The sequence below is a fragment of the Symphalangus syndactylus genome, chromosome 14 (assembly GCF_028878055.3).
Source record: "Symphalangus syndactylus isolate Jambi chromosome 14, NHGRI_mSymSyn1-v2.1_pri, whole genome shotgun sequence".
In the NCBI taxonomy this organism is placed as follows: Eukaryota; Metazoa; Chordata; class Mammalia; order Primates; family Hylobatidae; genus Symphalangus; species Symphalangus syndactylus.
The window spans coordinates 53,516,330-53,541,916 of NC_072436.2; the positions used below are offsets into that span (position 1 = coordinate 53,516,330).

General features: G+C 40.2%; 1 protein-coding gene and 1 long non-coding RNA gene across 5 annotated transcripts in view; one reads left to right on the forward strand and one right to left on the reverse strand.

The window, feature by feature from the left end:
• MGAT4A (alpha-1,3-mannosyl-glycoprotein 4-beta-N-acetylglucosaminyltransferase A) overlaps positions 1–25,587 on the forward strand; it is a 121,239-nt gene that overhangs the window by 89,635 nt on the left and 6,017 nt on the right. For all 4 annotated transcript variants that reach the window (XM_055242076.2, XM_055242075.2, XM_063617660.1 and 1 more), the window contains 6 exons: positions 4,125–4,239; positions 5,603–5,733; positions 9,392–9,499; positions 9,619–9,812; positions 13,066–13,144; positions 14,386–14,452. In XM_055242076.2, the coding sequence (XP_055098051.1) occupies positions 4,125–4,239; positions 5,603–5,733; positions 9,392–9,499; positions 9,619–9,812; positions 13,066–13,144; positions 14,386–14,452 (694 nt within the window). The remainder of the gene's footprint in view (positions 1–4,124; positions 4,240–5,602; positions 5,734–9,391; positions 9,500–9,618; positions 9,813–13,065; positions 13,145–14,385; positions 14,453–25,587) is intronic.
• On the reverse strand, positions 19,628–24,212 carry LOC134732450 (uncharacterized). Its single transcript, XR_010115627.1, has 2 exons — positions 23,494–24,212; positions 19,628–21,503 (listed from the first exon to the last, which is right to left on the reverse strand). It is a non-coding gene; the product is annotated as an uncharacterized lncRNA (long non-coding RNA).

The window sequence follows — 25,587 nt, forward strand, 5'->3', positions numbered from 1 at the left end:
ACTCAGGAGCTCTGCAGCACTGTGGCCTTGTTGGTATTGTAGTAAGCTGCAGTACTGGAGCTCCACCTAGTTTCTGTCTCTGGTACTGCAGCCTCTGGTGCCAATTGATGGCCGTTGTTCTTAGCTCTCAACCTGATGCCCTGTTCCTGACACTATGATTTAGATGAGACAGAAATCATTCCCTCTGGCTGCACTTGAAAAAGTCAAAAACATTGGGTATACACCAACTTCTTTCTTTCCTCAGGGAGAAGTCTGGGATTGAGTGTTTCCTCACTGTGGTCTGTGCCCAAGAGAGGGCCTCTGGCTGTCAAATGCTCAGATTTTAAATCTGTATCTTGTGTGGGGAATGTGTCTTGTGTGTCTGGGTTTCCTGTTTCTGTCTTGCTGATGTCACTCTCACACAGCCCTCTTTTACAGTAGAGGACCATGCTGTATGTACTGTCTGATAACCTTTTTTGCTGTCACTTAACATATTGTTGATACGTACCTTGATATGTCAGTAAATATAGATTGGTGTGATTTTTAATCCCTTCTTGAAGTCCTGTTATTCAGATATCATAATCAACCTTCTTGTTGGTCATTTAGATTGTTTCTAATTGTTCAGCTCTTTCAAAGTAAAATTCAATGAACATTCTTTTGTTTTTCAGAGACAGAGTCTGACTGTCACACAGGCTGGAGCGCAGTGGCACAGTCATAGCTCATGGCAGCCTCAAACACCTGGGTTCAAGTGATCCTGCTGTTTTAGCCTCCCAGGAAGCTGGGACTACAGGCATGCACCACCATACTGGGCTAATTTTTGTATTTCTTTTTGGTAGAGATGGGAGTATTGCTGTGTTGCCTAGGCTGGTCTTGAACTCCCGGCCTCAAATGATCCTGCTGCCTCTGCCTTCCAAAGAGCAGGGGTTACAGGTTTGAGCCACTGGCGTCAATGAGCATTTTTTGTTTGTTTGTTTGTTTTTCTTTTTTTTGGAGACAGGATCTTCCTCTGTTGCCCAGGCTGGAGTGCAGTGGTGCAAACACAGTTCACAGCTCGCTGCAGCCTTGACCTGGGTCATGTGATCCTCCCATCTCAGCCTCCTGTGTGGCTGGGGCCACAGGCATGCACCACCATGCCTGGCTAATTTTTTTTTTTACTTTTTGTAAAAACAGGGTCTCACTTTGTTGCCCAGGCTGTTTTTGTTTGTTTGTTCGAGACATAGTCTCCCTCTAGCCCAGGCTGGACTGCAATGGTGTGATCTCAGCTCATTGCAACCTCTGCCTCCCGGGTTCAAGTGATTCTCCTGCCTCAGCCTCCCAAGTAGGTGGGATTACAGGCACTTGCCACCATGCCTGGCTAATTTTTTGTGTTTTTAGTGGAGACAGGATTTCACCATGTTGGCCAGGCTGGTTTCAAACTCCTGACCTCAAGTGATCCACCCGTCTCGGCCTCACAAAGTGCTGGGATTACAGGTGTGAGCCACCACACCCAGCCTGAACATTCTTAAAATAATCACATTTGCCCAAAAATTATGTCTCAGGAAAGAGGGAGTTGCTTTATATTCAAGTCTTCACATAGGCTTATTATGTGGAATTCTCTCAGTGAGTTCATTGTCATCTACAGAGTATTAGTGGGAAAAACATACTAGCCTAAAAAGTTCTCAGTTAATGGTAGTTTTAAATGTTCATACAGGATAGATTTTACCTGTGACATTTTGTTGAAGACTAAGATGAGAGGTGATGTGGCAAGGGAATTTCTTCCAGATGTCATCATGATCCCCTCGGGATATGACTCCAGGGTTGCATGGTTTGGGAATGTATCACGTCCACGGCTCTTAAAGAATGCTTTCCAAAAGGCAGTAGAGTCAGGGGTTGCTTTGTGATTGTCATAGACGTATCCCTCAGGGGAAAGGGAGATGCTGTGGCTTGGAATGGAGTTTCCACTGACAGCATCATACAGTTTCATAAAGTGCTTTATTGCAAAAAACTCTGAGTTGAACACGGTGCCTTCTGGAAAACTGATAGATGATACAGGCACTTCACAGGTGGTGCTGAGTAATTCTTATGGTAGCGTATAAGAAAGCGCGTTACAGGCTGGGCGCTGTGGCTCACACCTGTAATCCCAACACTTTGAGAGGCCGAGGCGGGCAGATCACCTGAGGTCAAGGGTTCGAGACCAGCCTGGCCAACATGGTGAAACTTCATCTCTACTAAAAATACAAAAAAAAATTAGCTAGGCGTGGTGGCATGTGCCTGTAGTCTCAGCTACTTGGGGAGGCTGAGGCAGGAGAATCACTTGAACCCAGGAGGCAGAGGTTACAGTGAGCTGAGATTGTACCACTGCACTCCAGTGTGGGCGACAGAGGGAAACTCCATCTCAAAAATAAAAAATAAAAATAAAAAAAGAAAGCACATTACATCAGGCAGTCCCACCTCCAGCAATGCTGAGAGTAATCAGTGGGTTCCATATGCCCGCCTCATTGCTGCATTATAAATTTAGCTTTCCAGCAGCTGTTCCACTTAAGGTTTCAGCATCCATTGATTATTTTTCCCTAGATCAATTGTTTCATTAGCTGTTTCCAAGTGGTGCTTTCCTAATTCTGTAATTGCTAATGCTCTTAGCTTAGTTCTAAATGCTATGTTGAGTTCTTCTATAAAGAATTTTTCTTCCTTTATTATATTACCTTGAAAAATAGTTCTTAAAAGCTGGAGTAAATGCTTGATTTCACTCTCTTACTAATTTTTAAAGTTGGTGCCCTAGCAATCTACAGTGGTGGCTGTTTTTAAAGTATCATCATGTTACCTATTGGGTACTATGTTAACTATTTGGGTGGCAGGTTCAGTAGGAGCCCAAACCCCAGCATTATGCAATCTATCCATGTAACAAACCTGCACATGTATCCCCTTAAAAACAATGTATCATTATGAAGTCATGGATATTTAAAATACATTTGATTTGCCACAGTCCATTGCAATCATTATTCTTATTGATGCTTTTATTGGTACATCATAATCCAGTGGGAACCCCTTCAGATTGGCTTTTGTATCCTTTCTATGTAAGTCCAGCAATCTTTTTGGGGGCTCAAGTGATCCTCCTGCCTCAGCCTTCCGAGTAGCTAGGATTACAGGTACCCACCCCCATGCCCGGCTAATTTTTAAATTTTTTGTAGAGATGAGGTCTTGCTCTGTTGCCTAGGCTCATCTTGAACTCCTGGGCAACTCAAGCCATCCACCTGCTTAGGCCCCCCGAAGTGCTGGGATTACAGGCGTGAGCCACTGTTTTGATGATTGGCACATCTTGCGCATTTCCTATCCCACATCTGGAATCGATCATTTCTCTGAGGAGCTCTATTCCTCTTCAGGCTGTGTGGTATATAGAAACACAATCTGGGTGCTTAAAGGTGCTCATTGCTACTGTCTTATTTTTGCTTCTGAGACTTTCAGCAAGAAAAAATGTATTTTATTTTACAGAGGAAAAAAAATCACAAGTTTGTATTGATAGTTCCAATTCAAACTGGATTAAGATGTAAGATTTTAGGGTTATAATAAAATTACAGGGCTTTTACTTAGCTTTTCAAATTTTTACGTGTATTTATTTTCTTTTATATTGAAAGTCTTGGTTTTTAATAATATCCTAATAATATAATTTTTTATTCTATAATATACCTAAAATAGCTTCACAATATCAATACCATTATCACTACTAACAGTAAGACTACTAAATGCAGTTTAAACTTTCTTTGTGCTTTCTCCCCCATAGAATGTATCCTGATATCCTTCTCTTTCTTTTTCCGCCTCTCTCCCCATAACTTTTGCTGTGATAAGACCTTTATCATGTGCTTTCTCTGCCCCATCCACTCACATGTCAGCATCATTCCAGCTGTCTTACTTGGAAAGGATGTCCTCGTTTTCCTCATTGTTATTTCTCTTAGAAAGGAGTGGCTTAGTTGACTTGCAATGTATTTCTTCCATTTTATTTTCTTCACTTTCTTTTAATAATATCTAGCTTTATATTTTTATTGTTTTTACCATTGTTTTCTTGATTTTCATGATAAAAGTATGCTTGTATTTTTCCATAATGATGTCCTTCTCTCAATACCTTTCCTTCTTTTTTTGATGTATTAATATGATTGTTCAATTTTCTCTAGCTTGAAGATGATATTATTGTCAAACAAAATTATTTTAATACCATAAAAAATTTTGCACTTCAACTTTCTTCTGAGGAATGGATGATTCTAGAGTTTTCCCAGCTGGGCTTCATTGGTAAGAAAAGTGTCAGACTTACCTACTTTTCAGAAATAACTGTGACTCTCAGAATCTAAAACCAAGTACTTACTTGTCCTAAAGTTGTCTTTTTTCCTATGGAAATGGGTTGTTTTAGAGAAAAGTTAGGTAAACCTCTTTGTATGACATGATGAAAGTCAACCCAGAATAGAATTTGGAGACTTCTAACACTGTTGTATTTACTCTAGCGTTCTTCACAATGCCCACCATGGTCCTGGTGAGCATGTTTGATTTTTTCTTCTCTGACATTTCCAGCTCCTTTGCTAACATAAGATTGTGATTCTTCTAAAAAGAGTACCACAAAGAGTTTTCTCATATGAATTCCTAGTATTTTCATGCAATGCATGAAGTCCTCATTCAGTGATTAATTTTTATTCGTTTTTCTCTTAACTAGTTGGGGCACTCATTTCTAAATGGTTTTTGGCTGATGTTTCAAAATTAGCCAGCTTAAGAATATGTTTAAAGTTGGCCAGGCGCAGTGGCTCACGCCTGTAATCCCAGCACTTTGGGAGGCCGAGGCGGGTGAATCACCTGAACTCAGGAGTTCAAGACCAGCCTGGCCAACATGGTGAAACCCTGTCTCTACTAAAAATACAAAAATTAGCCTGGCATGGTGGCAGACGCCTGTAATCCTAGCTCCCTGAGAGGCTGAGGCAAGAGAATTGCTTGAACGGGGGAGGTGGAGGTTGTAGTGAGCTGAGACCGCACCACTGCACTCCAGCCTTGGGGACGAGAGCGAGACTCTATCTAAAAAAAAAAAAAGAATATGTTTAAAGTTGAAGCATTGAAGGAAATTTACAGGGTCCAAATAATACTCAGAGGATAACATTTCATCTCCTATGGTACTTTTTAACACTTTAAGCATGAGAGGCTGGACCTTTGACCTTCTTGATCATTTAACTCAAAAGAGTCAAAAACCATCTTTACTTGTAAATGCTTCAGTGAAAACAAAATTAGGAGTCCTTGTTTTTTGCATGTATTGATTTAGAATAAAATTTTTTACCTAAACCTCTCAATGTTTAATGGGAAGAATCTTAGTAAGACACAAAGGGAAGATCTCTGACTTGCTTTTTGAATGCTTTGGGCCAGTAGGTATACGATAGATTATTATAGTAACATCAGGAATTTACTATATCTGTTTACACCCAGGTGACAGCTCAAAAGAAAGTTTAGCCAAAGCAACTTTGTTTAATTTTGATAATACAAATGGGGAAATTGTTTATGGTGATTTATAGTTGAAAGCACAAGCTTCAGTGTATGTCGTGGGCAAGATTTCGTGAATGTAAGCCATTTTGGTGCTTGGTTTCTTCATTGCAGCTATTGACTGGGAATATCTTTTCAGGTAAAATGTTTCAAGCACCGGATCTTACTCTGATTGTAGAATTCATATTCATGTTTTACAAGGAGAAACCCATTGATTGGCTCCTGGACCATATTCTCTGGGTGAAAGTCTGCAACCCTGAAAAAGATGCAGTAAGTTAATTCCTCACCAGAGTGGAGGGAGTTTCTCTTCTGTATTTCGTGAAAGTGACTTTTAGAGATTTTGCAAATCAATAGTTAAATAGGTAGGTGATATAAAACTTCTTTCCTGAGCTGATAAAAAGTTTCTATATTAGAAGAACTTTTAGATAGCAGTGGAAAATCCTGTAAAGCAGGAAGCTATTACAAGATGACGGACATTCTTTGAATTGCTGATAAATGTTTCTAGCGTTTGTAAGCCCTGGTGGTTCACTAACATTGGGTATAGATGTTGGTCATATCTGTTCTTGCATGGGATGCCATTTCGGTTTGTTTTCTTCATATTTCCTGTTCACTCTCTTTTTCCATGTATACTGGGGACAGTATTAGACCCTAACACATCTATAAGTGAGGAATAAAATAGAAGTAATATTTTATACCAAAACAATGACATGTAAAAGTACCTTTCAGCCTGTTACTCACAAAAAGCCAGTGTTGATAATAATATGATTACCTTTGGGATGATAGTTGCAGTCAAGTAAGTGAATAATAATTTTTGCTTTGATCATTCAGATAGCATGTTATTACCATAGAGATCTTATTGTTAAGAGTAATTAGGCCAGGTGCAGTGGCTCACATCTATAATCCCAGCACCGTAGGAGCCCAAGACTGGAGGATCACTTGAGCCCAGAAGCTCAGGACAAGACTGGGCAATATATCAAGACCCATCTCTACAAAAAAAAATTATTTTTTAAAAAAAGAGTAATTAGGTATATTTTCCTTGTCCAATTTGAATTGTATCTCTGAAAAAAACCTACAGCTTTTAATTTATTTGATGTAAGCATAAACAATATGTAAAAGTACAAATTCTTAAAAATGTCCATTTTGATGTGTAATGATAAGTATTACTATAAGAACATGTCATTATAGAGTTGACTTATCATTCATTGTAACAAATAAGCATTAGTTTGACTTTATGACCTTCTGCTCCCTAGAATAGTTGGATCCTCATACCTGCTAGGTTTTAGGATACTATCTTCTGGTGTCTGTAGGCTATCATTGCATTCTGTTTAAAAGAAACCACAAAAAAAAAAAAAAAACCCCAACACATTCTTAGTTAGAGGAAATCATGGAATCTAGCAAAATGGCAGAGTATCTGTTTTCCGACAATTAGTTGAACATATAAATTGTTTTAAACCAATCATTTTTTAGAGATCTCAGTCCTTACGTGTATTTTCACTGTGACTTATATAAATTTTTATTGTAGGACACAGAAAAAGTTAATGTCATGTTTAACCTCCTACAATACACTTGCATTTCATTTGTCCTGTGCAATTTTATTTAATATGTGGTTAGGTTCTAAAATGAGCCTGTGAGGTGAAAAAATCTATAGTAAAAATTAAAACCACAAAAACCCTCCAAATCATCCATAAATTTGGGTACATGAACTTTTGGACGATTTCATCCATTCCTTCACCCTTCTGTAGTCCATGTTTTTCTGTGGCCTGTAATTCTTCAGTTGCTTCCCCTAGAACATCGAGGGCGCTGTCACCACATCCTTGACAGTGGCCCAGGAAACCCTTCGAATCATTTATACATTCTCCCAAAGGGTTATCAGCCTGCTTGGGCCCTTCGGCCGGAGTCCTTCCGTTGCCACTGGAGTGACAGGCTGAGTTCCAGACACTGCCTCGGTGGTTTCGCTCTCTCCTCAACCTTGCGCTCTTCAGTCTTCTCTCTCTCTTGCCCTTTGCCCTTCCTTTGACTCTTCCTCCCTTTCTTTCTCCTTCCACTTGAGTGTTTGTGCAAAGAAAATAGACTATTTCACCTTTATTGTAGTGTCAGTAATAATGCCAGTGAAGTGAAACCTCTTGAGAAGTAGGCATCTTAGCACCCAGTATATTATTAGAAGTCTTCTAAAGTGTAAATTTCTTTTTTTTTTTTTTTTTTTGAGACAGAGTTTTGCTCTTGTCACCCAGACTGGAGTGCTAGGTTCAAGCGATTCTCCTGCCTCTCAGCCTCCCGAGTAGCTGGGACTACAGGCACACGCCACCATGCCTGGCAAATTTTTATATTTTTAGTAGAGACCAGGTTTCACCGTGTTGGCCAGAATGATCTCGATCTCCTGACCTCATGATCCCCCTGCCTCAGCCTCCCAAAGTGCTAGGATTACAAACATGAGCCACTATGCCTGGCTGCTAATTTTTGTATTTTTTTTTTCTTTTTTGAGACGGAGTCTAGCTCTGTGGCCCAGGCTGGAGTGCAGTGGCGCGATCTCGGCTCACTGCAAGCTCCACCTCCCGGGTTCACGCTATTCTCCTGCCTCAGCCTCCTGAATAGCTGGGACTACAGGCACCTGCCATCATGCCCGGCTAATTTTTTTTTTTTTTTTTTTTTTTTTGTATTTTTAGGAGAGACGGGGTTTCACTGTGTTAGCCAGGATGGTCTTGATCTCCTGACCTTGTGATCCGCCCCCCTCGGCCTCCCAAAGTGCTGGGATTACAGGCGTGAGCCACTGCGCCCAGCCAATTTTTGTATTTTTAGTAGAGACAGGGTTTCACCACGTTGGCCAGACTGGTCTGAAACTCCTGACCTCAGGTGATCCATCCACCTTGGCCTCCCAGAGTGCTGGGATTGCAGGCATGAGCCACCGTGCCCAGCCAAGTGTAAATTTCTTATAAAGATGTGTTTTTTGATTTTTTTTGGCCCCAAACTTATGTAAGTTATTGATAATGAAAAGACTAAAAATATTTGTCAAGGTGGCCCTCAGCGTTGCACAGCCTTCACACGCCAGGCCCACACATGAGGACAGGTTGAGATGGAACGTCTGGACCATGGGGCACTGCGAGTTGAAACATAGGTGTCCCTTCCTGTGTTGACAGAGATTGTCTGTGGAATTTTTAATATCATTTACTTGCTTCTAGGCAAATGATTGCCTCACATTTTCAAGTTGCTTTCATGCAACAAAGTGCGCCATTTATAATTTGCAAATTCATTATATTATTTAATAAAAAATATTTTGTATGTTTGAACTAGCCCCCTAGTCTATAGTTTATGCATTTTAATATTAAAAGTCAAATCTTTATTGCCATGTGTTGAAGAATGGTTGAAATTAAACCCTTCACTCTTCCCTTAACTATACTTATTTTAAATTTCTGGATCATGACTATTTATCAAGTAAGTAGCAAATCTATTAGTGCCTCAATGACTAGAAAAAAATATGACTTGTAATTATGACTTGAAGTTGTTGTCTTTTCAATTTTGTTGTTGTTGTTGTTGTTTTGTTTGTATGTTTGTTTTTGTGACAGAATTTCACTCTGTCACCCAGGCTGGAGTGCAGTGGTACGATCTCGGCTCACTGCAGCCTCCGCCTCCTGGGTTCAAGTGATTCTCCTGCTTCAGCCTCCCGAGTAGCTGGGATTATAGGCTTGCACACCTGACTGATTTTGTATTTTTAGTAGAGATGGGGTTTCACCACGTTGGCCAGACTGGTCTCAAACTCCTGACCTCAGGTGATCCACCTGCCTCGGCCTCTCAACATGCTGGGATTACAGGCATGACCCACCCGTGCCCGGCCCTTCTTTTCAATATTTTGCTAAAGGACTTCTCATTTTCCAGGTGAGGGCAAGATTTCACTTTATTATGCAACACTAATGTGATTTTTTTTAATATTTAGAAACATTGTGATAGACAGAAAGCAAATCTGCGAATTCGCTTCAGACCTTCCCTTTTCCAACATGTTGGTCTGCACTCATCACTGTCAGGAAAAATCCAAAAACTCACGGTTGGTGACTTAATTTTATTTTCTCATGAACATACAACTTGTTATTTAAGGTATAATTATTGTTTTTCTTCTTAAATAAGCTGTATATTATTTAATAGCATATATGTCTTTGCTCCCAGGATAAAGATTACATGAAACCGTTACTTCTTAAAATCCATGTAAACCCACCTGCAGAGGTATCTACTTCCTTGAAGGTCTACCAAGGGCATACGCTGGAGAAAACTTACATGGGAGAGGATTTCTTCTGGGCTATCACGCCGATAGCTGGAGACTACATCTTGTTTAAATTTGATAAACCAGTCAATGTAGAAAGGTTGGTGATTATTGAAATATATGTGATCTTACAGTTCAGATCTCTTATTCGTAATGTGATTTATTATTATATATTATTATAATTATTATTATAAATCACATATTATTATAAATTTGTGTGTGTGTGCATGACAGATGTGGGGACACAGTGGGGCCCAAAATGTTGGGCTTTAAATTACATGTAAAACAACTCCATAATAAAATGAGTATGTTGTTTTCAGATGTAAAGTCGACATTTTAACATGTTTGGTGAACTTCATTGATATTTCTGGACTTAGTATATCTAGTATAATTTTTTAATACTTTTATGCAGAACTCTTGAAAATCTCAAATTAGTGTTTATGTCTTTATCCTGGTATGTCCCTTGAAAATTGATCTGGAGCTAGTTGATTAGCCCAGCAATTTGGTTGAAATGATAAATTTGACAGAATATGACTATTCTTAGTCAATGGTTTTACAAATGCTAGGTTATTTTCGGTACACCAGGAAGAAATTTACAGCCATTTTATGTTTTTGAGCATTTATATTCATTTTACAAAATTTAGGACTTTCTTCCTTTTTTTTTTTTTTTGAGACAGTCTCACTGTGTCACCCGGGCTGGACAGTGGACAGTGGTGCAGTGTAGCTTATTGCAACCCCCGCCTCCCTGGTTCAAAAGATTTTCCTGCCTCAGCCTCCCAAGTAGCTGGGATTACAGGTGCCTGCCACCACACCTGGCTAATTTTTTTGTATTTTTAGTAGAGACAGGGTTTCACCATGTTAGCCAAGCTGGTCTCAAACTCCTGACCTCAGGTGATCCACCCATGTCTGCCTCCCACAGTGCTGGGATTATAGGCACGAGCCACTGCCTGGCCTATTTTTAATTTAATAGTCATGATTCCTTCAGTCCTTCTTCAGGTTTGGGTGTGTTCCCCAGATTGGCCGTGGCATACTTAAAGGAACATAGTTCCCCACTCTGTGGTATTTCCTTTTATGTGTCCCAATGGGAGGGCCAATTTGATTTTTAGAATCCACCAGAAATCATTTTCAGTAATTCTGTTTGAGGTGGTCAGAAACAATGTAGAGCTGTGATACAGTGTTACTAATTTTCTTTTGTTACTCTAAACTGATTCCAAAGAGGAATTCAAGTTTTAAAAGTGTTTTAAGCATTGGGAATACCACTGGAAGAACATACAGAAATAGTTTTGAATAATATTTTGCACTTGCATGAGTATTTATTTGTTTTGCTGTTAAAGTTCATTTTTATATTATTAGTGATACTTTGCACTTTGAGATATTGTTTACCACTCAGAGAGCCAGCATAGAATTAGAAACAGCATAGATGTCCATTAGTATGTGTTCGGTTAAATAAAATGATATTGCCACGCAGTGGAATACTGTAAGCAGTCATCAAAAATAATGACATAGATTAATATGTATTGACATGAAAACTTTCTTAGATATACACTAAGTGGGGTAAAAAGCAAATTTTATAACTTTATAGAATATCCTTATAGATCATTTTATAGATTATAGCATTATGTGTATAGGATTCTAGAATACATAGCATTCTATATAGAGAGTATAGAATTATAGATTATAGAAGGATTTTTTGAAATAATAAAAACAATGTTTTACATATATTATGTACATAGAACAAATCTGCAAAAATCTATCAAACTGTTTAAATAGAGGTGAGATAACAGGGACAGGGACAATTTCACTTGACTTGATACATTTATTTTGTGTGCTTTTTCCCTCAACAATCAATTTCTTTTTCTTAGTCTTTGACTTTTGAGAAAGTATAGATTCACATGCAGCTGTAAGAAGTAAAACTGAGACATCCTGTGTACCTATCACCCCACTTGCCCAAGGGTAGCATCTTGCAGACTGTGGTTTTGACACCAGTATATCAAGATAAGGACCGTTTCTGTCACCCCAAGAATTCCCATGTAACCTTTTACAGCCACATCTACTGGCTGTAACTGTATCATAACCATACTGTGACTGGCTGAGCATTTTGAATGTGCAGGGGACTTTTTGTCAGTTCTCTTGAACTGATTGGAGCAGTCCTCTGAGGTAGATGGGACTATCTGCATTATAGAAGAAACTCAGGTGCAGAAAGCAGAGGAAACTCGTGAAAGGTGACAACTCTAATAAGTGAGAGACCCAGGATTTGGACCCAGCTCTTTCTGACTCCTAAGCCTAAACTTTTAACCATGCAACTGAACCAAAGTTAGGTTTAGAATCAGACATACTTTGCATGTCTTATCTAGTTTCCACCCTTCCCCACACCCTGAGAACGCATACGTATACTTACTAGTTTGTTTTCAGAGTATCAAAAACAGAGTATTATACTCATACCCAGAAAGTATTTAAGATCTGTCACCATATATTGATAATTAGTCATTCTTCAAATGCTTTTTTAATATTGATATTCAGATATTTTAAGAGGTTAATTTACTTTTAGTCTACTAATATTAAAGTTATTTTTATTGGATAGAACTAGTCTTTGTTTCTTTTATTATTATTTATTACTATTATTATTATTATTTAGAGATGAGTTCTTGCTGTTTTACCCAGGCTGGAGTGCAGTGGCATAGTCACGGCTCACTGTAGACTAGACCTTCCAGGCTACACTCAAGCAATCCTCTCACCTTAGCTTCCTGAGTAGCTGGGACTACAGGTACATACCACCATGCCTGGCTAATTTTTTAATTTTTTGTAGCAACGAGGTCTCACTGTGTTGCCCAGGCTGTTCTTGAACCCCTGACCTCAAGTGATCCTCCTACCTCGGCCTCCCAAAGTGCTGGGATGATAGGTGTGAGCCACCACGCCCAGCCTAGAACTGGTCTTTGGACATGCCATGACTACTGGTTGTCCTAGTGAAGTTTTTTTCTGATATAAGATACAGCAGTATTATGTAGGTGTTATAATTTTCTGGGAAGAGGTTTAAATATTTAAAGCATTATAGACAGTGACATAAAACTCATCCTTTTTGAAATTATCTAGGTACATTATTATGTTAAGCAACAAACATAATTGTTTCTGACAGAAGGAATGAACTTACCACCTAGGGGTCATGCTCTCAAGTTTCTAAGTTCCCTATAGCCATTCAGAACACATACGGTGCAGTTATTACAAGCTCTAGCATTGTCAACTTTGCTTGCTTAGAGTCTTGTTTAGAAAAGCTGACTCTGAGGTAAGGTCATTTTCTTGAATCTTTGTAAAATCTAGCCCGACTTGTGTTTTTATTTTGATGTTTGTATTTTCAGTTATTTGTTCCATAGCGGCAACCAAGAACATCCTGGAGATATTCTGCTAAACACAACTGTGGAAGTTTTGCCTTTCAAGGTATGACTATTTCCTCTTACCTTTCCCTAACAACTAATACTAGTAGACTTAGCTTGAAGCTTTTCTTGTTTTTAAGGGGAAAGAAAATTCTCATGATTTGCAGGACTCAATGGTGAATAATATTAATTTTTTTTGAAATATGAAGCACTTTTATATTTGATGAGTGCATTTGACCCATTCATAGAAAGAGCCTTCATTTTGTTTTATCTTGGGAAATAACAGGCCAGACCCATGGCTCACGTCTGTAATCCCAGCACTTTGGGAGGCTGAGACGGGTGGATCATTAGAGGTCAGGAGTTCAAAACCAGTCTGGCCAACATGACAAAACCCCATCTCTACTAAAAATACAAAAATTAGCCAGGAATCGTGGCATGTGCCTGTAATCCCAGCTACTCGGGAGGCTGAGGCACGGAATCACTTGAACCTGGGAGGTGGAGGTTGCAAATAATATGAACGTTTCTACTAGAAAAACAAATGAATCATTGTTGTTTTTTTTTGGTGTTGTGTTTTTTTTTTTTTTTTTGAGACAGAGTCTTGCTCTGTCACCGGCTGGAGTGCAGTGGTGCAATCTTGGCTCACTGCAACCTCTGCCTCCCAGGTTCAAGTGATTCTCCTGCCTCAGCCTCCCAAGTAGCTGGGACTATAGGTGCCTGCCACTATGCCCAGCTAATTTTTGTATTTTAGTAGAGACTGGGTTTCACCATTGGCCAGGATGGTCTTGATCTCCTGACCTTGTGATCCACCCGCCTCGGCCTCCCAAAGTGCTGAGATTACAGGCATGAGCCACTGCGCCCAGCCTGAATCATTGTTTTCTTTAGTGTTTACTTGCTGTTTGTATTTTGAGTCCAAATTCTATGTGTTTTTAATGCCTGTTAATTAATACACAATTTAATTTATTGGTCTCTAAGGAATCCTTAGATTTCTTTCAAGTTAACTACACAGCTCTTCTATAGTTTTAATAGAAAATACTGTTCAATTTAATTGATGTTAACTGTTCTATTTAATTGATGTTAATGTTTCATTTCCAACCACCAATATATTATATATGGATTCAAATGATGGCTTAAGAAAACATCTTTTATTATTAATATAATAAGTTTTTTAAAGTTCAAGACTGAGATGATATTTCTCTTTTTAGGGATAGCTGTGTTACAAATGCCACTTCTATATTAAGATATATTAATAACTTAGGTTAAATAGAAAGAATTATTTTTGAAATTAATGCTTTTGTTTTATTTTAGAGTGAAGGTTTGGAAATAAGCAAAGAAACCAAAGACAAACGATTAGAAGATGGCTATTTCAGAATAGGTAATATCTACTTTAGTAAAATGGCCTTTATTTTTCTGGACTTACTCCTAAAGTACTTTAAGTTCTTTTTAGATGTTAAGCAACTTGAGGATTACAATTACCAGTGTCTTCCAGGTTTTATGTGTGCTGTGTTGTAGTATTTGCTTTTATTATTTGACCCAAGTGGGATTTCATATCACAGATTGGTTCACTAGCTGTCTTTCTCACTCCTTCCGCTCTGTGTGTCGTGCTCTTGCTGATGCTCTCTGATAGAGAGTCTGCCTGCACTGCCTCCTACTGGACGGGCTTAGCTCCTCTCTGGTCTCAGCTCACATTGACAGGCCAGAATCTGTGCTTCGGGCCCCTTCCCTCCTCCCAAGCGTCACATCTATGTTGAGATGTCCACTGACATAGCCTTATACATGGCAGCCACATAGCCGCCTACCACAAGCGTCTGTAACACACGCATTTCTTTATTGATCACCAGATTTTGCTGTCCCTATCCATCTAGTCGCCTTAGCCTAACCTTGGGAGGCACCCTGAAGACTGCCCTCTTCTTACTGTCCATTAGCACAAATCTGTCAGTTTTTCATCTGAAAGCCTTGAGTCACCCTGTCTGTGAGGGGCAGTCTGCCGTGTGCCTCCGATTCAGAGCCAGGGGAGGGACTGCATCTCGCTGTGGCTTTCTAGAGCCACTACAGTTACTTTTCTGAAATGTAACTAGAGCCCTGAGGCCTTTTTGTTAGCTCCCACCCACCGTCACATCTGTGACTTTCTCTCATTCTTTCTCTCCAGCCCTGAGACTGTTGTTCCTCTGATGAAGGCCCCACGCTCTCTGGGCAGCCACATCTCTAGCCATTTTCTCTGCCTGAAATGATTGATCAATTATTTTTCCTTCTAATAAGTGCTTTTGCACCCTTAATCTGCCCATTTAATGGTCTCACTTCCCTGCTCTTCAGATCCCCCCCCGTATGTGCCTTTGCTGTACAGTTGTGTTGTTCCATAGCTCTGTTCTGTGTGCTCCCCGTGGAGAGGGAGGGGCCGTGTCTCTCCTGCATGTCCTGTAGTTAACACAGGGCCTGTCACTTGGTAGGCACTGACTCAATAAATAACTGTACATTTTCTTTTGCTTAAAACAAATGAATGCTTCTCTTAGTATTAGACAAGAGCAAATATTGGTAAATTGATATTGTAGTTCTATAGGATAGATACATTTCTAAGCCCTTTCTAGAACAGTTTTACCTTTGGTAAGTATCATTCAGCCATTGCTAAGAGGCTTGCACAATAACCCTGGCTACTTTCTTTATAGTTTTGGTGGATGAATGATTTTTATATTTGGGCTGTATCTTAGCCCATCTCTAGAAATATACACAAAATCAGCTGAGTATCTGAGACATTTATTACCCCACTACCTGTCACTTATTAAATTTCTGAGAATGGTATGTTCTAGATTATGAAAGTAGCATAGGAAATAGAGACATCTATAATTAAATATCTCTATAGTAATTGAAGAAAATGACCATCTAAAATATCAACTCATATGTTCTTAGAACAAGAAGCGAACTTCTGCATCATCAGCCTAGGACCTTGTGTAATCAAACAGAACAGAACTAAAGAGCAGCTGATCTTTTTTCAACTGAATGTAGAACATTCTGCTTCCTTAAGAAGTCTTCTTTAATGGAATTGTGTGTGAGAGGCTTCCTTGACCCTCTTGGTAGCAAAACAATTATAACTGGTGAAAATTATTTTTAAAAAACTATTTTAAATCTATGAAGATTGTACTAAGGGCTTGTAGCAAATGGAGCAACATTTATTCATGAGAATCTCCCAGATCTCGGGGAAGGAGCCAGGACCAGCCTTATCACTCACAGTACCCCAGCTCGGGGAGACAGAAGCTCACCCCAGCTCAGGGGGACAGAAGCTATGCCCTGTGCAGGTACAGCCAGGAATACTGGACTCTCCTGCCAGCTTCTAGTCTAGGGCCATGGCATCTGCCCAGGAAGGTCAGGCTGCCAGCATCTGTCCTTACCCCCAACTCTGTTGCAGAAGCTCTGTTCCAGACAAGAGCAGCTGATGAATCTGAGCATAAGTCTGCCCCAGGCACAGCAGGGTGAGAATACTTGGCCCTGATCACCGATGTCCTAGCTCACTGCCCCAGTCCAGTAGCAGAAGCCAGCCAAGAAAACCAAGGGCTTGGCTGGGTGCGGTGGCCCACGCCTGTAATCTCAGCACTTTGGGAGGCCGAGGTAGGCAGATCACCAGCTCAAGAGTTCAAGACGAGCCTGGCCAACATGGTGAAACCCTATCTCTAGTAAAAATACAAAAATTAGCCAGGTGTGGTGGTGCATGCCTGTAGTTCCAGCTACTTAGTAGGCTGAGGCTGGAGAATCGCTTGAACCCAACCCAGGAGGTGGAGGTTGCAGTGAGCCAAGATTGCACCATTGCATTCCAGCCTGGGCCACTCTGTCTCAAACAACACAAAACAAGACAAAAACCAAGGGCTACTGCCACGACCAGTGCTCTGACCCTAAAGCAAGGTGTCACTCCAAGAGAAGGGGCTGCTGTCCTTGCCAACGACCCAGAGCAGTGGTGCAGAGATTCTGTCCGATGGAGGGGCAGACCAGAAGAACAGAGAGCTCTGTAGTTCTCCCTAAGGGGATGGCTTACTTGAACCGGAATATGGGGAAGTTCAGCCTAAGGGTGCTGTGGAATACAATGGAAATTTTAGTGTTAAGCAATTAGAGATGGTAGCTACAGACAAGCAAATTTGGATCCCAGTGGAAAGTTTAACGGGGAGAACTAGGGAAAGAGATGCTAGTAAGAGCCCTCTTGGCATGCAAACAAGCTGCTGTTGAAACGGGAAAAGTTCCCTTACCCACCTTTCAGGGCGTGTGATGGGGGTGTGGCTCGCTTCTTTGGTGCCCTACTGCTCAAACCCCCAGGGGAGCATGCAGAAGGACCCCATGGCAGTGTCTAGGGGTGAATGTTTACAGCTGAGGCCCCAGCAGGGCGTGTGTTACAGGGTGCTCTTTTAGTTTAGCTGTCCATAGGTGGCTTGTGTTTGTTAGCTCAATTGGACCCCCTGCCTTTTTATTTATTTATTTATTTATTTATTTATTTATTTATTTATTTATTTATTGGAGACAGAGTCTCCTGCCGCCCAGGCTGAAGTGCAATAGTGCGATCCCGGCTCACTGCAAGCTCCGCCTCCCGGGTTCAAGTGATTCTCCTGCCTCAGCCTCCCGAGTACCTGGGATTACAGGCGCCCGCCACCACGCCTTGCTCATTTTTCTATTTTTGGTAGCGGGGTTTCGCCATGTTGGCCAGGCTGGTATTGACCTCGTGATCCACCCGCCTCGGCCTCCCAAAGTGCTGGGATTACAGGCATGACCCACCGCACCAGCCATTAGACCCCCTGCCTTATCACAAGGACAGAGGCTTTCTGTATCCTGGGGTCTCGTGCCTTGGTTTACCGAAAGAATTGGATCACACGTGGGCTTGGAGAATGAGTGCCAGGTTTTATTGAGTGGAAGTAGCTCTCAGCAGATGCGGGAGCCAGAAGGGAGATCGTTTTCCCCTGGAGTCGGGCTGCTCAGCGGCCTAGGCTCTCCTCCGACTGCCCCGGCCAAATTCTGCGTCATTCTGCCCGTCGACGGCCTGCCAGCATCCGCGGGTGTGTTCTTCCGCCCCTGTGCTCCCTTCCCCTCCATGTCCAGCCGCTTGTGTGCCTGCCTGCTAGGGTCTCAGGGCTTTTATAGGCACAGTGTGGGGACGTGGCAGGCCAGGGTGGTCTTAGGAAATGCAACATTTGGGTAGGAAGACGGAAATGCCTGTCCTCACCTAGGTCGGTGGGCGCAGGCCAGAGGGTGGAGCTCTAGCCAGCGCTCATGCCCTTCTCTACCCAGCACTTCCCTGCTCCCCTTCCATGTCGCCAAGACTGGCCCTGGAGAGGGGCCTGAATTTAAATTGGATCAGACTGGGTAGCAACTTACGCGTGAAGGCATTGGCAAGAACAGTAGACCATCAGCTGGCTGTCAGCGGAGACCCGAGGGTTGATGGGGTGGGGGTTAGAAGAGTAGAGTGTGATAGCTAAGAATGGTCTTGTGGAAGAAATACTAGTCCTATTTCAGTGGGTTAAAGCTGTGAGACGGCAGAAGAACCTTCTGCAGAGACCCAGTGGGAGAAGGAAAGGGCCACTAGTCAGGCATGGCGGGCGGAGGGGAGCCACGACTGTAGCCCTTGGCCGTCCCTGTCAATGCCAGGAGTGTGGGGTTCCAGTCACTCTGGTAATTTCCTTTACTTTTTCTCTTCTTTCCTGTCTTAATACTTACCTTCCAGACCATTGGGTTAAGGACAAAGATTAAATTTGTTGTTTGAAAAGTCATTATACACACATGGTACCAAATACAAATTTAAAAGGGTAGTCTTAAGTCTTCCTCCCTTTTCTTCCCTCTCCTACCCGCTGCTTCTGAGAGACAGTTCCTGTAATGATTTGTGTCCCTTCAGGAGTATTCTATGCATAAATAACAATATCTGGGTATGTTCTCTAAGAACAACACATCATCACACACAAATGATATATGCCCTACAACCCAGTTTTACATCCCTTTTTTTCATGGAACAAAATGCCTATCTACATATAGAACATGAACATTTAAAAATAATTTAATAATAATAATAATATGCTGAGTACCTGTATCCACCCTCCAGCTTAAGATGTGCCAATTCAGCTGTACTTCCCTAATAGCTTCTCTTCTCTTCTCCTTCTACCCAAAGCTATACCCTAATAGCTTCTCTTTTCCTTCAATACCTGAATTTTATGGTTACCATTTCCATTTCCATTTTTACTATGTATGGAATATATTCCTAAGCAATGCACAGTTGGATTTTGCCTGTTTTCACATTTGATATAAATATCTTTCTGTAGTCTACAATTTGGTTTCTTCCCCCTCACAATTGTGAGATTCATGCACGTGAGTGGATGTGTTTACGACTCGTTATTTTTCACTCCTGTATGGATGGATTCTGTGGATATCATGATCTGTTCTCTGTTTGGTCATAAAGTTTGTATCCATGTTTTTGCTGTAATAAACATGGCTGCTTTGAACACTTATGCACATGTATGAGAGTTTCTCTACAATATAGACTTAGGAAGAGAAGCAAATCTTCAACTGCATTATCTTCAACTTTTTCTTCATTATTTTATTTATTTATTTATTTGTAGATGGAGTCTTGCTCTGTTGCCCAGGGTGGAGTGCAGTGGCCTCCGCCTCCTGGGTTCAAGCATTTCTCTGCCTCAGCCTCCCAATTAGCTGGGATTACAGGCGCAGGCCACCATGCCTGGCTTAATTTTTGTATTTTTAGTAGAGATGGGGTTTCACCATGTTGGCTAGGCTGGTCTCGAATTCCTGACCTCAGGTGATCCACCAGCCTCAGCCTCCCAAATTACAGAATTACAGGTGTGAGCGACTGTGCCTGGCTTGTTCTTTTTTATTTTTTCTTCAGTCATTTAATTGGCTGCCTAGAATTCCCTTGTATCAGCATATTGTAATTTATTTGGCCAGGCTCCTAGTGATGGATACCTAGGTTGTTTGCAATCTTTTGCTGTAGTGTGTGTACTGTTCTTATACATGGGAGAGGATAAATTGCTGGGCAAGAGTGTTTTGATGAACTAGTTATCATTTGGTAATTATTTTTCTAATGAAATGAGCTCATCAGGTGACAGTATTCAATGTCGCATTGGTTAAAATGTTCCAAGTTTTGCAATATTTTTAAGCTCTGAATCCCCTGCCTAATTCAATATTTAATAATAATTTTTGGTAGCACCTACCTGCTACCCCCAGTCCAGCACCAAGTATGGACAGACTTCTATGAAATGTTTATTAATAATTTTTGAATAAAAGCATTATTTTGGAAGCTCATAGTTTCAACATTTACAATATAAATTAGTACAAGCCTGCTCTGCTGTGGTTTTCAATCTGAGTGTACCTTATTATTAATCTATTAACTATGATGTGAGACTGGACAATGGATTGTATAATGTAACAGCATGAGGTCAGCAAACTATGGCCCATGGGACACATCTAGTCCTCCACCTGTTTTTGAATAGTCTGTGATCTAAGAACATTTTTTAAAAAGTAATCTTTTTCTTTTTTTATTTTTAAATGGTTAAAAAAGTAAAAAGGATACATTGTGCTATGTGAAAATTATATAAAATTCAAATTTCTGTGTCCATAAATAAAGTTTTTTTGGAAGACAGCCATGCTCATTTTCTAATGTAGTGTGTGTGTGTGCTTCTACTCTCCAACAGCAGAGATGAGTAGGTGCAGTAGAGATCGAGGTCATGCTCTCCCAGCTTCGCACTGCTGCTTAGAGTACTGCAAATCACAATGATGTATTCCTAATTGGACAGTATGTTGAGAGCCACACATACCATGGCACTGTGACTTAAAAAAAATTACAAGTACTTATCCATCATCACAACAAGAAAAGTAGATTGTGAGCATTGTGGCTTTTAACACAGTAGAATGTGGGTTATTTTACAAAATTGTTGGCAAGTCATTGTAGTTATTGTGCAGTTATGTGAGAGCTGTACGTTATTAGGCTAAATACAACGATATTCCCAACTCACAGGAAAGCAATGGTCAGAAAAGTTAGAAACTTTAGAATGGAATATCTCATCACAGCAGAATTTCTTCACTAAAAATAAAAATGAGGCTGTTCCCAAAGTGATATTTCAAGTGGCTCATTTTTTAGCTAAGCAAGAAAAACCACTTACCAATCATGAGTTAATTAAATCATGTTTAATAGCAGCAGCCAAAGTAATGTGTGCAGAGAAAGTAAACTTATTTAAGGATAGGAGGCTTTCAGCAATAACAATTGCTTGAAGACTTAAGGACATTGGGAGCAATATCAGTAGTCAAAAAGCAAAGCAGATTATTTTGAGTGTTTTTCTTGGCTCCTGAGGAATTGACAGAGTTGTCACTGGTACTGCTCAATTATTACTTGGAATCAGTGCCATGGTTGAAGAGACTGAAGAGTTGGCCCCTGTAAATAGTCTGTTTGGCAGAAGCTCTTTAGTTTAATGAGATCCCATTTGTCGATTTTGGCTTTTGTTGCCATTGCTTTTGGTGTTTTAGACATGAAGTCCTTGCCCACGCCTATGTCCTGAATGGTATTGCCTAGGTTTTCTTGTAGGATTTTAATGGTTTTAGGTCTAACATATAAGTCTTTAATCCATCTTGAATTAATTTTTGTATAAGGTGTAAGGAAGGGATCCAGTTGCAGCTTTCTACATATGGCTAGCCAGTTTTCCCAGCACCATTTATTAAATAGGGAATCCTTTCCCCATTTCTTGTTTTTGTCAGGTTTGTCAAAGATCAGATAGTTGTAGCTATGCGGCATCATTTCTGAGGGCTCTGTTCTGTTCCATTGATCTATGTCTCTATGGTGGTACCAGTACCATGCTGTTTTGGTTACTGTAGCCTTGTAGTATAGTTTAAAGTCAGGTAGCGTGATGCCTCCAGCTTTGTTCTTTTGGCTTAGGATTGACTTGGCGATGCGGGCTCTTTTTTGGTTCCATATGAACTTTAAAGTAGTTTTTTCCAATTCTGTGAAGAAAGTCATTGGTAGCTTGATGGGGATGGCATTGAATCTATAAATTACCTTGGGCAGTATGGCCATTTTCACGATATTGATTCTTCCAACCCATGAGCATGGAATGTTCTTCCATTTGTTTGTATCCTCTTTTATTTCATTGAGCAGTGGTTTGTAGTTCTCCTTGAAGAGGTCCTTCACATCCCTTGTAAGTTGGATTCCTAGGTATTTTATTCTCTTTGAAGCAATTGTGAATGGGAGTTCACTCATGATTTGGCTCTCTGTTTGTCTGTTATTGGTGTACAAGAATGCTTGTGATTTTTGTACATTAATTTTGTATCCTGAGACTTTGCTGAAGTTGCTAATCAGCTTAAGGAGATTTTGGGCTGAGACAATGGGGTTTTCTAGATATACAATCATGTCATCTGCAAACAGGGACAGCAAAAGAAACTATCATCAGAGTGAACAGGCAACCTACACAATGGGAGAAAATTTTTGCAACCTACTCATCTGACAAAGGGCTAATATCCAGAATCTACAATGAACTCAAACAAATTTACAAGAAAAAAACAAACAACCCCATCAAAAAGTGGGCAGAGGACATGAACAGACACTTCTCAAAAGAAGACATTTATGCAGCCAAAAAACACATGAAGAAATGCTCCTCATCACTGGCCATCAGAGAAATGCAAATCAAAACCACAGTGAGATACCATCTCACACCAGTTAGAATGGCCATCATTAAAAAATCAGGAAACAACAGGTGCTGGAGAGGATGTGGAGAAATAGGAACACTTTTACACTGTTGGTGGGACTGTAAACTAGTTCAACCATTGTGGAAGTCAGTGTGGCGATTCCTCAGGGATCTAGAACTAGAAATACCATTTGACCCAGCCATCCCATTACTGGGTATATACCCAAAGGACTATAAATCATGCTGCTATAAAGACACATGCACACGTATGTTTATTGCGGCACTATTCACAATAGCAAAGAGTTGGAACCAACCCAAATGTCCAACAACGATAGACTGGATTAAGAAAATGTGGCACATATACACCATGGAATACTATGCAGCCATAAAAAATGATGAGTTCGTGTCCTTTGTAGGGACATGGATGAAACTGGAAAACATCATTCTCAGTAAACTATCGCAAGGACAAAAAACCAAACACCGCATGTTCTCACTCATAGGTGGGAATTGAACAATGAGAACTCATGGACACAGGAAGGGGAACATCACGCTCTGGGGACTGTTGTGGGGTGGGGGGAGGGGGGAGGGACAGCATTAGGAGATACACCTAATGCTAAATGACGAGTTAATGGGTGCAGGAAATCAACATGGCACATGGATACATATGTAACAAACCTGCACATTGTGCACATGTACCCTAAAACCCTAAAGTATAATAAAGAAAAACCTGTAAATAAAAAAAAAAAAAAAAAAATAGTCTGTTTGGAACAACTACAGAGAAGAGTATTTTCAAACAGGCTGAGAAAACACAAATTCAGTACAACCTGAAGTAGAATCTGCTAAGATGTGCTACAACAAATGGTGGTAAAAAAAAATACATGTGGAGAAGATGGCTTAGTTGCATTAATTTATAAAGCTTGAGAAAATGTAAGGTATTTAAAGCCTATGGTTATTTATTTTATTATTCATCAGCCAGGTACTTTGCAGAGAAGATTTGAATGTGTCATATGTCATTGAACCAAAGTGTCAACAGTGAACCTTATTCACTCTCATGGACTTAGCCATCACAAATGCTGTGAATTTTTGTTAGAAATAGGAACTGAATATCCTGACTTGCCCTGCCAACAGCAGTTCAGTGGCTTAGCAGTGGCAAAGATTTACTGCAGTTTTTTTGAGTTCAGGACCAAGATTGAAATTTTCCCACATGAGAACTTCCCTCAACAACTATTATCACTTTGAAAATTTGTTTTTGCTAAACTGGGCATGATGGCTCATGCTTGTGATCCCAACACTTTGGGAGGCCGAGGCAGGTGGATCACTTGAGGTCAGAGGTCCAAGACCAGCCTGGCCAGCATGGTGAAACCCTGTCTCTAATAAAGATACAAAAATTAGCCAGGTGTGGTGGCACATGCCTGTAATCCCAGCTGCTCGGGAGGCTGAGGTGGGAGGATCACTTGAACCTAGGAAGTGGAGGTTGCAGTGGGCCGAGATCGTGCCATCGCACTCCAGCTTGGGTGACAGAGTGAGACTGTCTCAGAGAAAAAAAAATTAGTTTTTGCTGCAGACTTAATATTGTTTCTTAATGAATTCAACCTAAAATTACAAGACAAAATGGTGCTTATATGCAAAACTTACATTGCAGTCAAATCATTTTAATGACAGTTAGTTAACATTGAACTTGAAGTACCATCAAGCTCTTTATACATTTCTCATGCTGCCAAAAGTTAAAACAGGAAGCAAGATCTCCATCCCACACAAATTTACAGCAGATGCACTTTCCAAGTTCAAACTATAGTCCCAGCAGTGGTTTTGGACCTCAATACAAATGAAAGAGAAATTTCCATATCTCAAAATCCATTTAATTGAGGAACTTCACCTAAATCTCAATTGGAAATGATTCATCTGCAGTGTAATAATATACCAGAAGGCTAATAATATACCAAAAGGAAAGTCAAATAGAATTCCGTAAGTGCCTCCCAAGGGATGCATATGTGCCCCGTTAAAATCGTGTGTTTGTGGATTGATATCAGTATTAGGCAGCACCTAGTCTGTGTGAAAGAACATTTCAAAGATGTGTATAAAATATCATTATAAATCAGCAATAACAAGGGAACATTTGCAGTCAGTTTTGATTATAGGGAACACTAACTTTGAACCCCAATTAAGTGAAATGTTATACTCTCAAAAGGAATTGTGTTCTTCTCCTTGGTATACCTATATTACCAAAAAATATATATTGTATTCAGTTATCATTATATATTGAATTTCCACTTCAGATTTGTAAAAATTTGTTTTCTCTCTTCCTGTATATATTACCCTACATAGTAATCTCAAATTTCCTCTTGGCCCATAAGGGCTGTCCTTTATAGAAAAAGTTTACCAACCCTTGGCTTGAAGAAATTTGGCCCACGATGAACCATTTTCTTGTCACTTTTCTGACAACATTTTTTGGTTTTATTTTAAGATGGATATTATTCTGTATAGCAAGAAAAGCAGTACACAGCATGTTACCTTTTATGGTTCTTGGTCCTTATTTTTATAGGAGAGCCTGTTTTAGCTTGTCATTATAATGGAGTTTTATATTGAACTGTGTAGAGGAGGCATTATTTCTTAATTCCTTCTAAATGTGCCTTTGGAAAGAATACACTTGTATTCTTGAGTCCCTGCTCAAGGTGAACAACTGTGTGCATATTTAAATAACAGATCAAAATTTGTTACTGACAACATTCAAAGCAATCAGACCGCATGATGGTACAGATTATATTTTGGTAAGATTTAGGTAAATCACAATTTACAAAAAACCTATAGTTTAAAACATTGTTGATATAAGAACAAATATATTTTTGTTTTCTAATTTGTAGTGAGA